Here is a 13,171-nt window from a genome sequence, read left to right as displayed (position 1 = left end):
TAATGCCCTCCATGGCGACTCTAGTTAATAACACTGTATTGTTTATTTGAAAGTGGCTAAGACCGTGGATCTTAACTGTTCTCATCAGAAGAAAAACAAGCTGTAACTGTGTGAGGTGCTGGATGTTAACTAGACTTATTGCGGAAATCATTTTGCAATATACGCAAAGGTCGAATTGTTAGGCTGTATACCTGAAACTAATATTATGTTAAATGTCAATTATATCTCAATAAAAAATGAATTAAATATAACTCATATTTATGATAATTAAGTATAACTTATAATTTAAGTTATTTTAAATATATTTTATAATTTAAATTGTATTTAAATATTTTTATAAGTTATATTTAAATACATATCTTTTAAATTTATTTTAGAGAGAGCGTGTGTACGTGCATGCACACAAGTAGGGAAGGGACAGATGGAGAGAGAGAGAATCCTAAGCAGGCTTCATGCTCAGTTCAGAGCCTGATGCGGGGCTTAGTCCCACAACCCTGAGATCATGACGTGAGCCAAAATCAAGAGTCAGACGCTCAACCGACTAAGCTACCCAAGTGCCTCTAAATCCATTTTATAATTTAAGTTCTATTTAAATATTTTCATAATTTAAATAGAATTTATATAAAAAGTTATTTAAAATAAAACCACCACTTCACTCCATGACTTTATCTTTCTTCATAGCACTTACTGTAATCTGATTTACCAAATTTTATTTATTTCTGTAAACAAATGTCCTATTTATCATTAGAATGATATATGAGCAGAAGTTTTTATCTGTCTGTTCATTTCTGCCTCTCCATACCTAGAGCAGTGTTTGACACATAGTTAGTGCTCATTAAATATTTGTTGAATAAATGAATGAATGAATGAATGAATGATAGGCTTTTTTAAGAAGGCACAATTGCTCAGAAGATTCCTGCTTTGTGGCCAAGAGTAAGATGGTTTATAGTATATACAGAAAGGGGGTGTGAAGGTACGCGGGGAGGCAGCCTAACCTGATCTAGGGGGTTGCTCCGGCCCCCGGCTAGACATGGTTCTAGAAGATTCTGAAACCCATACCCGGAAGCAAAGCTTTCATTTATGCTTCTTAGATTTTTATCTCCCCATCCTTTTATTTCTCTTTTTTTCAAGAAATGATTGTAACTGTCAGACTAGAAAGGCTAAGCTACCTGAGGCTGACTTTAAAAGGTCTGGGTGAGGAGGGGTAGCAAAGCACCCCACAATGGGGAGGAAGGCCTGTGGTGCCCGAGCCCTGTCCATCTGGATTTGGCCCCTCCAGCACTGCCAGGGCCTGGGCTCACTTCTTGGAGAGAAGTGGGGCCTCCACAGCACTTATGGCTGATGCTGGCTTAAGACCTTAGTCCCCAAAGTTCTCTTCAGCAGTGGAGTCCCTTTGAAAAAGCCATTTTTCCATAGTAAAATATAACATCATTTCATACACATGAATGAGGCGGTTCTAGCTGAGGTGAGGAGGGCCCTGCCATCCACACCTCAGCCCCTCGGCAGCCCCTGAACAGCTCGTTGACATCCCGTTAGACCCCTGAAAGTTGTTACTGAGCCCTTTTGTGACACCTCCCTGCCCATCAGTGTCCCCAAACACGGGTGTCCCCAGGGCAAACTGGTGGCAGGCATTAAGGGTGGAGCCCCGAGGGCTCCCTCTGACTTTGCCCAGGCCTGGCCTGCAGCAGTGAGCAGAAGAAGAGGCTGCCTCACAGGGCAAGATGCCCATGTCTTCTCCCGCCAGCCAAGCTCCTCGTCCTGTCGCTGGCCTTTTGCACCCAGCCCTCCCCTCCCCTTCACTCACCCGCCAGCCTGGAAGGCTCTGGGACCAGGCAGCAGCCCGAAGCCTCATTCACCTGGAGGCTGGCCACACACTCCACAGTCAAGACGGCCTCACCTTCCCCTCCACCAGGCCCATTCTCCTCTAGCACCTCTCAGGCTTCTGGCGGCAGCCTCCCTGTAGTCTGTGGGACTTCAACCCTGCACTCCAGCAGCTGCCAAATCCTGCCTTTTCTTCATTCGCACTGTTGCTGGGGTCCTCTTCTCCCCCAGCCTCTCCAGCCTGGCTTGGTGGCACCAGCTCCCAGCCAGCTGACTTCTGGATGCACTGTCCCCCACCTCTAGTGTCTCCCAGTCACCTCTTCCAGGGGGTTCCCATTCATGAGACTGTTCATCCTGCCTGGCTCTGTTCAAGTAGCCGTGCCAGTTCCTTACCACCTACCACAAAAGCTGGAAGCCTTGAGCTTGACCATAAAGGCCTCCCCTGATTTGGCTGCCCTCTGCTCTCCTGCTCTGCTGCTAAGAGCCCTACTTTACTACTCAGTCTGTTTCCAAATGCCTGCATCAGAAACAACAAGAGTGTAGAAAGCTCTTTGGCTGAGTTTCCTCTCCTACCTTCATACACTCACCCATCTACCTCCCCCACACACAATGACATACACAAATACACAGACAGATACACACTGGCACAGATCTTCATAGACACAGAGACACAAATAACACATACACATAGTCTCACATAGAGGCACAGATCACAGATACATATATGTAGTGACACACGCAAACACACACAAATACTGAGATACAGATGTACACACAGGAATACACAGTCACACACACACACACAGGATTGTTAGGTCTAAGAAATAAACCTGCTCGGGGCGCCTGGGTGGCTCAGTCGGTTAAGCGTCTGACTTCGGTTCAGGTCATGATCTCACAGCCTGTGAGTTCGAGCCCCGTGTCGGTCTCTGTGCTGACAGCTCAGAGCCTGGAGCCTGCTTTGGATTCTGTGTCTCCCTCTCTCTCTCTGTCCCTCCTCCGCTCGTGCTCCGTCTCTCTCTCACTCTCTCAAGAATAAATCAACATTAAAAAAAAATTTAATAAAAAAAAAAAAGAAATAAACCTGCTCGCAGGGCTGCTGTGACTAGGCCCCAAGTTTAGGTGCTGCCAGAGGCTCTTAGCCCCGTGCCTGGTTCAGCAAAGCCTCGGAAAAGGTAGCTGCCTCCATACCTGAGGCATCTAGCAGTCTCTAGGTCCCATGTATGCATCCCCAGCTCCCCTGCCCCTCTCAGAGCCCTCAAGCAGACCCTGTGATCAGGGTGGCACACAAGTGGGGTCCAAGGGACTGGAACCTCCTGCTTACCTCATTCAAGCTGGAAATGAGCCCTGAAGAGGAACTGGAGAGCCCAAAGCGCTTCTCGATGGTGGTGAGGCTGCTCTTGAAGTAGGCGCTGTACAGGAGCTGACAGAGCTGCAGGAGGCCATGGCAGAGCACGAACACCTAGGGGAAGAGACAGTGAGCCCGGGCTAGGACCTTGGCCTTCCACCACGGGACCTCTGCGGCATGGAGCCCCAGCAGTCCGGCCTGCCTCCTCACCTGTTACTTGGGAACAGTTACTTTATGGCTAGGTCCGGAGGGTGAAATGATATGGTTGCATCAGTGCTTTGCCCCACGGACTCACTCAGGGCTGCTGGCCATTGCCATCATTCCCGCCATTCCTAGCCCTGTCAGCATGAAGGTCCCCGCAAAACCACAGGGCTGGAGAAGCACCCTCACCCCCAAGGGGAGGGAAAGGCGTGACTCATCAGCCCCACATCTAGAGCACTCAGCACCTTGAATTGTCCCCTAACTACACCACAGTGCCCGCCCCCCCCCTCCCCTGGCACTGCTCTGCCCTTCCTCCTGAGTCCTGTGAAGACTGGAAGCCAATCTCCAGCTGTCCAGGTCACTCTCAGGGACACAGAAAGCCTGAGGGCACTTGCTTCACTCCTCTTGACCTGTTCTCCATTCCCCACTCCACCATCAATTTCCATTCTCCAAGGCTGGTCTCTAATGCACCATGGTGGATTCCCAAAACCCCTGGTTTGAATGAATGTCCCCCAGCTTGCTATCACCTCTTATCAGGGGTTTCTGTGATTGTGCTTGCTCCTCCATGGATGAATGATAAGGGTCCCAGGAAGGCCCTGGGCCACTGTCTCTTCATCCTTCCCTGCCCTATATGTCTGCCCTAAGAGTATGAGTAAATATGAATGTGAGTTTGGGGTTGATGGGACAGATACACAGCTGGGAGGGTGACAACGGTTTGTAGCACCTGGAGTTGGCTCCAGGCTGAGATCTGGGACCTTTTGGTTCTCAGCCAGTGGGCTGGGCCAGAGCAGGCTCAGAGCCAGGAGTCCCACATCCCTGAGCTCCCCTGCAAGGTGCCCCTTGCTGGAGATTGCACTTTTCCTCCAGGGAAGGGTGCGGTGCCCTTGTGTTTCATAGTCTGCCAAAACTCTTCCCTTAATTAAGGGCTGGCATCTTAGAAGAGCAACTGGGTCTCCTCCTTCATTTCCTTTTCCTTGCACAGCCGAGGCCACCCCCTGTGCGGGGGCCCCCCTCCAGGCTGTGGGATCAGAGCTGACATTCCCTCTCCTACCTGCCAGGGCAGAGCCCTTGTGAGGGCAGCCTGGGGCCTCCGACAGGGCCCGGCACTGGCTGTCTGCCCACACATGCATCCATGCTCACAGTCTCCAAATCAGAGGAGGCCAAGACACCCACAAAACCACACACCTCTCCAAAGTGCCGCCTACTAGAGCCCGCGGCCACCTAGCTCCTCACCAGGGACAGAAGGAAGCCTGTACACCTGGAGGTGGAGGGAGCACTCCATACCTGCCTCCCTAGGGAGGCCTCGCTTAGCTTCATTTCATATATTGCGATTCTTAAGATTTTGTGATAAAGATGTTTTTGAAAACGATCTAGTCCCACTGTCTTTTATAAATGGGGAAACTATGGTCCCGACATGGGGCTCCCAAGTGCCTTGCAGAGTATTCTGCATGGAGTCAGCACTCTGGGCTCGGGTGCCAGGCAGTGAGATACCAGGAGTGCACCAGTTCTGGCCCTGCCTCTTGGGGTCTTGATTAGCCCTGTGAGGGCTAAATTGGTGGTTCTTAACTCAGTTCTCATCCATGATCGCTTAGTGGGGGCTGGTGGTGTCTCTGAAATATAAGGTCAGGCCCAAACTGAGGCCTGCTGAGTCAAAACTGGTGGAGGTGAAGCCCGAAGTGTGTTACTTAGACAAATTCACCCAGCAGAATCCACTGGGCAATGCGTGTTATGACGCCGTGGCTCTGACCATTTGTGTGCAGAGGGTAATGTATGAAGATGAGGAAAAGAAAACAAATTGAACACAGACAGTCCCGAATGTACAGGGGTTTCTGCTGAGGATCGGTCAGATGGAAAAGCACCTTAAGATAGTGAGGGTGGCAGTAAAGGAGAGTGAGGGACTTTTCCAGGACGGACACGGCAGTGGAGCAGGCTCGAATCCCGCTTCCTGGCCCAGGACAGATCCAGGAAAGAGCCAAGTGATCTCAGATGCCTCACCAGACCTCTTCTGACGCTCTGTCTGTTGTCCCCATTTCTGGGACACAGCACCCTTTCTGCACACATTCATTGGAAAACCCATTTGTGGCACCCACATCTCAGTCCCTCATTTAGAACTTTCCCCAGGGCTTGACACTCAAGTCCATCCTATTGTCTGCTGACTGTGTCCACCTGGACATTCTCAGACCCACGTCCCAAACATGACTCATTGTCCCCACAAACCTCTCCTGTTTTCCCTTCTTTCCCCAGCACCTTCACTTAGCTCCCCAAGCTAGAAACTGGGAATCCTCCTAGATGCCCGTGCTTCTCACACTCTGACATCTGGTGCCCTTGCTGAGCCCTGTGATTTCTCCTTGGCACCTCTTGTATTTGACCTGTGCTTTGTCTGCACGGCATGCCTTGCCTCAGGCCCTCCCCTTAAAATCCCCCATCCCACCACCCCAGAGACAGCTTTCTCAAACTCAGATGTGAGCAGGCTATACCCAAATGAACACCACTCACTGGCTCCCCACTTCCTACAAGATAAAAACCAATGCCTTGGTTTTTAAGATGCAATGGCATGGTATTTAAGATACTACAGATCCCAGACTTTGCCTGCCTCTGCCTACTCTGCTGTGGCTGATTGTATTTTATGAAAATGTCTATAACAATATCTGCCATCCCATGTGACAATGACATTCCTTCACCAAGAGGTGGGGTCTTGTGTTCCCTCCCCTTCAATCTGGGCCAATCTTATTTACTTGCTTCTAATGAAGAGAGTGAAGCAGAAGGTGATGCTATGTGATCTCTGAGGCTAAGTCCTGACACTGACAGAGAATCCTTCTGACTCTCCTGGGACCCTAAGAAGCCAGACATCCTGCTCAGTAAGGAAGCCCAGTCTTCCCTGCTCATGGAGAGGTCACGCGTCGTTGTCTCAGCCAACCCCAGCTCAAGTTCCAGCATCAACTGCCAGACATGTCACTGAAAGAGCCCCTGGAGGGTTCCAGCCCCAGCCTTCATGCCAAGTGGAGCAGAAATGAGCGATCCCACCAAGCCTTACACAGATGGCAGATTTGTGAGCAAATGAATGCTGTCATTCTTTGAAGCACTAAGTTTTGCATTGTTTTGTAATGCAGCACTAGATTGCTACAACCCCCATGGCCATACACTTTGCCCTTCAAACTCTATCAAGGTCATACTACTCCAGTTCTCCACAGCACACATTCATTGTCTGTGTCTCTGCTCACAATCTGCGCTGAATTATCTTCCCCTTCTTGATCTGGATAACTAACTCTTCTTGGCTCTTCTTGCCCAGCATGTGGCTCAGTTATGTGTCTAGTTCAAGGTTGCTTCTAAAAATCCCAGCATACTATTGCTGCAGAGGCCTCTTGGAGGCTTGGCACATAGTTGGCATTAAGGGCAGCAGCATCTAGCAGAGGAGTGAGGGCCGTCATAACAGCCTGGGAGAGAGTATGAGATCGGGATGAAGGGTCGGGCAGCGGAGATCCAGGGAGGCACCCACAAAGGTTGAATTCACAAAGCTATCAGTGATTTGAGTTGGAAGAAAAAGGGCAGAGTTTCCAGCCTCAGGGCCAGGAAGGGGGCAAGGCTGTGTGTGGAGATGGGGTCCCAGGCAGGGGAGTGTATATGGAGTGAGAGGACATTGAGTTCAGTTTTGGAGTATCCAAGTTTCTGAGCATAAAGCTCAGAAAAGACCAGTCTCCCTCTAACCAAATTAGTAATGAATTAATAGGAATGACTAACCTCTACCAAATTCCCCAGCAGTCTCATGAGAGGAAGGTGAGGACAGTGGGAGAAAAAAAAAAATCTGTCTCCAATCTTTCCTGAAAGATCTGCCTTTTCTCTCTCCAGGAAACACAGAAATTCCCCGTTTTCCCCCCCAGATACTAGGTGGGAGCCTCTGCCTAGAGCCAGCTGGCACCTTTCCACATCCTACACCCCCTCACAGAGCCAACCTCATCACCAGCTTTCAGCCAACTTTCACCATACTTCTCCAACCGAACCCTCTCTCTCCCTATCATCTTCAATCCCCTCACTATATTGTTTTTTCTTTCTCATGGCACTTCTTGCTTCCTAAATTATATCATTGCCACTTATTGGCATCTTGCCCCACCAGACAGAGACTGCACAGAGGAAAGATGATGAATGGTTTTTAAGGTGCCACTTCCCCATTGCCTGGAACAATGCCCGGTCCATGTCAGAGCTCAATTGTTGTTGAGTGAATATATGTGTCTTTATCTTTATTTTTTAATTTTGTTTATTTATTTTGAGAGAAAGAGAGAGAAATGCATGAGCAAGGGAGGGGCAGAGAGAGAGAGAGGGAGATAGAGAATCCCAAGCAGGTTCCTCACTGTCAACTCTGCCTGATGCGGGGAATCACACTTGATTCCATGAACAGTGAGATCATGACCTGAGCCAAAACCAAGAGTCAGACGCTTAACCAACTGAGCCACCCAGGCACCCCATGAGTTAGAGTATTTAAAGAAACATTCAGGGGCTCCTGGGTGGCTCAGTTGGTTAAGCGTCTGACTCTTGATTTCGGCTCAGGTCATGATCTCATTGTTTGTGAGTTTGAGCCTCACATCAGGCTCCTCACTGATAGTGAGGAGCCCGCTTGGGGTTCCCTCTCTCTCTCTCTCTCTCTCTCTCTCTCTCTCTCTCTCTCTCCCCCTCCCTCCCTCCCCCCCCTCAAAAATAAGTAAACAGAAAAAATAAATAAATACTCTAACTCATGAGTCCTTGCTCAAGAAATTCGTCCATCAGAGCCACTGAGGAAGCTGCAGGTTCATTCCAGTGATCTGTCCTCAGTCATTTATGAATGCCCCCTCAGTGCTGCCTTTGATCAGTCTATAAGCCACATAGGTCTCAAGGCACAAAATCACATTTATCCACTCTGCTGCCCCATTCATTTTCTTGGCTCAATGCTAAGTCACTGTTGGATTTTTCTAAACCCAAACTAAAAAGTTCAACATTCGCATTTATGTCTGAAGGGGCTTTCTGGGGTAGTAGAAATATTTTATATTTTGATTGTGGCAGTATTTACACAGGTGTATACATTTGGCAAAACTCATCAATCATTTAAAATCTGTGCACTTTTGTATATAAACTAGAGTTCAATAAAGTTGATTTAAGGAAAAACTGATTTTAAAAGGACTTGCAACCATGAAGGTATTCAAGATAATGTTCTGAGGCTTTGAAGGGAGTTCCACAGTTTGGTTTTGTTTTTTAATATGAGCATTGGTAATGTCATTGGAATACATTTATTTACTCAAAGAGCCCACTTTGAAAGGGTCAGAACCCACGTAAATGGCTATGCTTGTGTGGTGTGCCAATATAAGCAGCTAGGTTTCCGTGTGTGTGTAAAACTGTACATGTCTTTTGGCACATCTTGTAGAAGGAAGCTCGAGGAGAAGGCTAACACAGAGGAATATTTCTGCAAGGCGTGGTAGAAGGGAATCTCTTAGACCCAAATGCTCATGCCCACAACCCCATTCCTTCTCTCAACCCTAATAATCATGATGAGGAGGCTTGGAGAGGAGGTAAGCAGAGAAACTGGGGTGGTCATGAAGGTCTTTCTTCTAAAGAAGAGAAATCTTTTTGCTACATGTGCCAAAGAGCTCCAAAAGGCTGACAAGATGGCTGAGATGCCAAGTGAGGGTTCAGAGTGAGGCCCTGGGCCCCAGCGAAGCTTCAAGATGTAAGTAATACCACCATAGAGGGTAAGCCATAAGGACAAGGAGGGAATCCTTCGCAGCTCAAGATAAATGAGAAAGGGTCAAAGTGCAGCTAATACATGGTGTCCTTTACACGTCCATCACCCTCTTTTCCAAACTAAGCATTATGACTATGATCTGAGGCATCCACTCACGATTATAGGGACACTGGGCAGAGGTTCTGAAATGTGATGCCCATGAGGTTGCTACCTGTTTAATCATGGACTCTGCCGTCCACCAATTCTGATTTTGTACACACACATCCTAGGGAAGGCAAAACTCTAAAAAATTCACTTGATACGTGATGTCCACTAGGATGTGACATCTCTGAGATAATTTAATCTACCAAGAGAGGCTAGGAGTAGGAAGAAAACCATTCAGGAGCAGGAGGTGAGGCTGGACTGAGACCTAGGCTGTGACCTCCCAGTTTGAACAACTACTTCCCTCCATACATGGCAGCTGCCACGAATCTAAATGGAACTATTCTTTGGAAGGAGGGAAGGGAGGAAAGGAGGGAAGGAAGGAATGAGGGAGGAGGGGGAGGGAGGGAAGGAGAGAGAAGAAAGAGAAAAGAAGAGCACAGTGAGACCTTATTCTCACCCTCCCAGCAATTCAGGGAGAGTTCAGGGGTGTGCTGAGGACCACTCAGCAGTTCTCTGAGTGAGGGCGGAGACCCCAAGGCACTGCTTGCTTTCATTCCTCCAACCTCTGGAGTCAAAATCTGGCTCCAGAGACCATTCTGCCGCTCCTGTCCCCCGGCTGGAGCTGACCACACCCCAGACAGGCTCACACGTCTCTCAGGAAGCATCAGAGCTGCAGAGCCACGCTGAAGACCCTCCTGGGTTTGAGCAACAGCTGGCATTCGGAACCCCCTTTCCACAGTCAACTGGAATCTCTCCTATGTAATCAGAAACCCATTTACACTTCTTTTCTCTTTTTCATTCTCTCCCTTCGTTTTGTATCAATGTAAGATGTGCATATATTTTTAAAAATCAGGTAACACGGAAGGGCTTAGACTGCCAAGGCTCCGCCCTGCCCTCAGCTCAAGCCCAGCACCAGTGCAGCAGGAGGTCAGGGACAACCACCTTTGGTCTGAGCTGTTCGGTGGATTACATCCACACATATCAGAATAACACGCTTGTTCTGCAGTCTCCTGATTTATCACTTTGGACTGCATGCCATTAGAGGAGAGGATTTAGCTCATGTATTCCTACATCTCCCACCCCTCTCCCAGTTCCTTCCAACTTGCAATAGTTCTACAATATTGGATCTACCAAGTGACCCAACACTGGATCACTTTGCTCTGCGGCAAGCAGGCAGGGAGCCAGAAGGCGCAAAACTTCCCTTCTCAGTGTGCACGTGTGCCAGCTGATGGTTCCTCAGCTGAAGGTTGCCTGTGTTTCCCAAGGGTAAATGGATGAACCCCTTGGGGTTTGGCCCCACTTCCCATCTCTGTCTCTGCCAGCCCTCCACATTCTAAATTGGTCGCTCTCTAGGGCTGTGCCCAGTGCAAGGGTTCCACACGCTGCAGGCCCCATGCGTGCACCTGACAGCGGGCCTTCCTCGGCCCATCGACGTTCTCAGCTGCCTCCATCTACTGAGATTATTGCAACTGTTCACCTACTCATAATCTCTCCTTTCTCTTTTCTGTTACTGGCTTTCACCATTCTTTTATTCATCACTCTCATTATACTGAGGGTGATGGAGATGAGGGGAGACAAATATGTGCCTGGCCTGCCATCTTGAATCATAAACACAACGTCTTTCCTGATGCTAGGTCTAGCAAACAAATTGGTAATTCTGTGCCCACTTTTACAATGGAGAAAAAAAAGCAGTATACACCTGTCTGTGGACGAAGTAGTCAAACCAAAACGTGTATCCAGGTCTTTCTCTACAACTCTCCCCCACGACCTCCCTACTACATTCATGCATTCTGATACCTCATTTCTTTGATCAGAATCTTCCACAAAGTGCTATTTCCAGTGGTATCTCCAAAAGAAGGCACATGGCTGGAAGGTGGTGCTGGCTCTAGGTGTCTGCCCATCTCCACGTGTATTTGCGTCTTTCAGTGTCTCTACCCTCATAGCCCAATCTCAGTCCTGGCTGGCAGTTCACCACATGGGTAAGACCTTGGAGGTGAGGCCCTGGGCTCAAGATGCCCTAGTGCAACGGGGACGAAGAAGAGAACTCAGAAAGGGTGATGCTCGCCGTTTCCCAGTGACCTCACAGACCAACGCAACTGAAAGGGGAGGAGGCTCTGTGTTAGCTCCTCTGAGGCCCACTTGAAAGGCCCCTCAGACAGAGTTGGATGGGAAACAGGGATCCCTTTCCCCTGTCCTGACACAAGAAAAAGAAGGAAGCAAAGCAAGGACTCAGAGGTGAAAGGCCTCCTTCATCAGTCGGCTGGCTTACCCCTCCTGTACCTTCTGCAGGGTGTGGCTTTGGATCCCAACCATGGCCCAGTGGCCCCAAAGGGGAACGTCTCTTTCAAGAAGTGATTCAGGAAATCAAATATTTTCCCATGCAGGAAGAATGCCTGAACAAGATAAAGTTCAGAGATTCAAAATAGCCAGCCTAGGGTCAAAGTTGGTGGTATTCATAGGGGCAATAATAAAAGGTATCTTTAGTATTATTATAAACTAGAAAGAGCCTTTGATATGACAGGGCCCTGGGAGACCCTTGGAAGTATAAAAATCAGGATAATCTAAGAAGAAAAACATGATTTCCACCACAGCCTCCTTGTTCCTTAAGAAGGAAGTAGCCAGACTGGAGAGTTGTAACTGGGACCCTGCCTGGGAGGGGAAGTGGTCAAGCCAGGCCCCTGTCTGTTCTCTCCAGCGCCCCCTTGCCAGCCTCTACTGTCCACAGAATGGCCTTACTGTATGGCAGGGTTCTCCTAATATGACAGACAAAGGCCACTCTCTGAGGCCTGTGAGAGCTGCTTCAGGGAGGAGGGAGGCTCAGTGGAGGCCAGGAGGCCACTGGAAACCACAGCAGGCACAGAGGGACATCATGCGCAGGTGGACGCTCTCCCGCTTTCACACCGCCTGGGGGGTCCTGGCCAAGGCACTGTTTGGAGCCAGGTCCCCAACGCTCTGAATTAGAAAAAAGATCTTTTGGCCATTGTTTAGTCTAGTCTACTCAGCTTAGATAAAAATCTCACCTGAAAACTCTCGCCTGTAAGATGAAACTAGATGGACCATGAAGGTCCCAATCTGCATAATTCTGTAGTTTTTGTTGTCATTTTGTGTGTTCTGTGTTTAATGTTATTATGAGCCAGAACAGGCCTTTGATAAGCCCAGGCCCTGGGGGCCTTGCAAGTACAAAGATCAGAACCATCTGTAAAGAGATATGGGGATTGCCATTCAGTCCTTGTCGGAGGGGACACCGGCACAGGAAAGGGAGCTACATGAGCTTTCTAGCTGCTAACACTAGTGATTCTCAAACACTTTTGGTTGTGGTTGTCTTAGGTTTTATCCTGCTGGTGCCTGTCTGGCACTTGGCCCCAGGGAGGGAGAAGGCAAAGGGCTAGATTGATCTGGTAGCATTTGAGAGGGAAAATAAAATGGAGGACAGAGGGTGAGAGACTGCCTGATATAATAGGGACCTGCAGTTCTGGGCTTTAGAAATCAAATTTCTGGAAGAGATGAGACATGAGCACATGAGACTAAATGAGTTTATCAGATTAGCTAGAAGTATGGTACTCAAGTGTCCCCAGAAAACAAAAACTTTGAAACAAACATATCATTGACATTTATGTAAATATGTGTCCAAATTCTTCCTCAGAAATTCCCAAAGTTATTATTATGTTTTTAATTCAGAAAAGCTTCCCTTCATGGAGTACAAGTGCCATTTGTCTTTTTTGGAAGTTGGCACAAAAGTAATTTGTTAGATTGAAATAAGGCGTTATTAGGGAAACTTCTTTGAATCCACTTATGGCAGGAAAAGAACATCCAGACTGTATTAATATGGAGACTTTACCTATTTTATATTCTTGCTATTCTTTGCAGTAACAAGATAGGATGTTAATATTTTCCCTTGCTTCTCTGAAGGGTTTGAAGATTAAGCCCGCAAGGAAGGGAAAGCTAGTTTTTCA

General features: G+C 48.3%; 1 protein-coding gene across 1 annotated transcript in view; it reads right to left on the bottom strand.

Moving 5' to 3' along the window:
- SLCO2A1 (solute carrier organic anion transporter family member 2A1) overlaps positions 1 to 13,171 on the bottom strand; it is an 82,251-nt gene that overhangs the window by 42,348 nt on the left and 26,732 nt on the right. Inside the window, exon 2 of the mRNA XM_042956718.1 lies at positions 3,143 to 3,280. Coding sequence (XP_042812652.1) covers positions 3,143 to 3,280 — 138 coding nt within the window. The remainder of the gene's footprint in view (positions 1 to 3,142; positions 3,281 to 13,171) is intronic.

This window comes from Panthera tigris, chromosome C2 (assembly GCF_018350195.1).
Source record: "Panthera tigris isolate Pti1 chromosome C2, P.tigris_Pti1_mat1.1, whole genome shotgun sequence".
NCBI classification, from domain to species: domain Eukaryota; kingdom Metazoa; phylum Chordata; class Mammalia; order Carnivora; family Felidae; genus Panthera; species Panthera tigris.
Note: the sequence above shows the minus strand (reverse complement) of the source record. Positions and strands in the feature narration are given on the sequence as shown.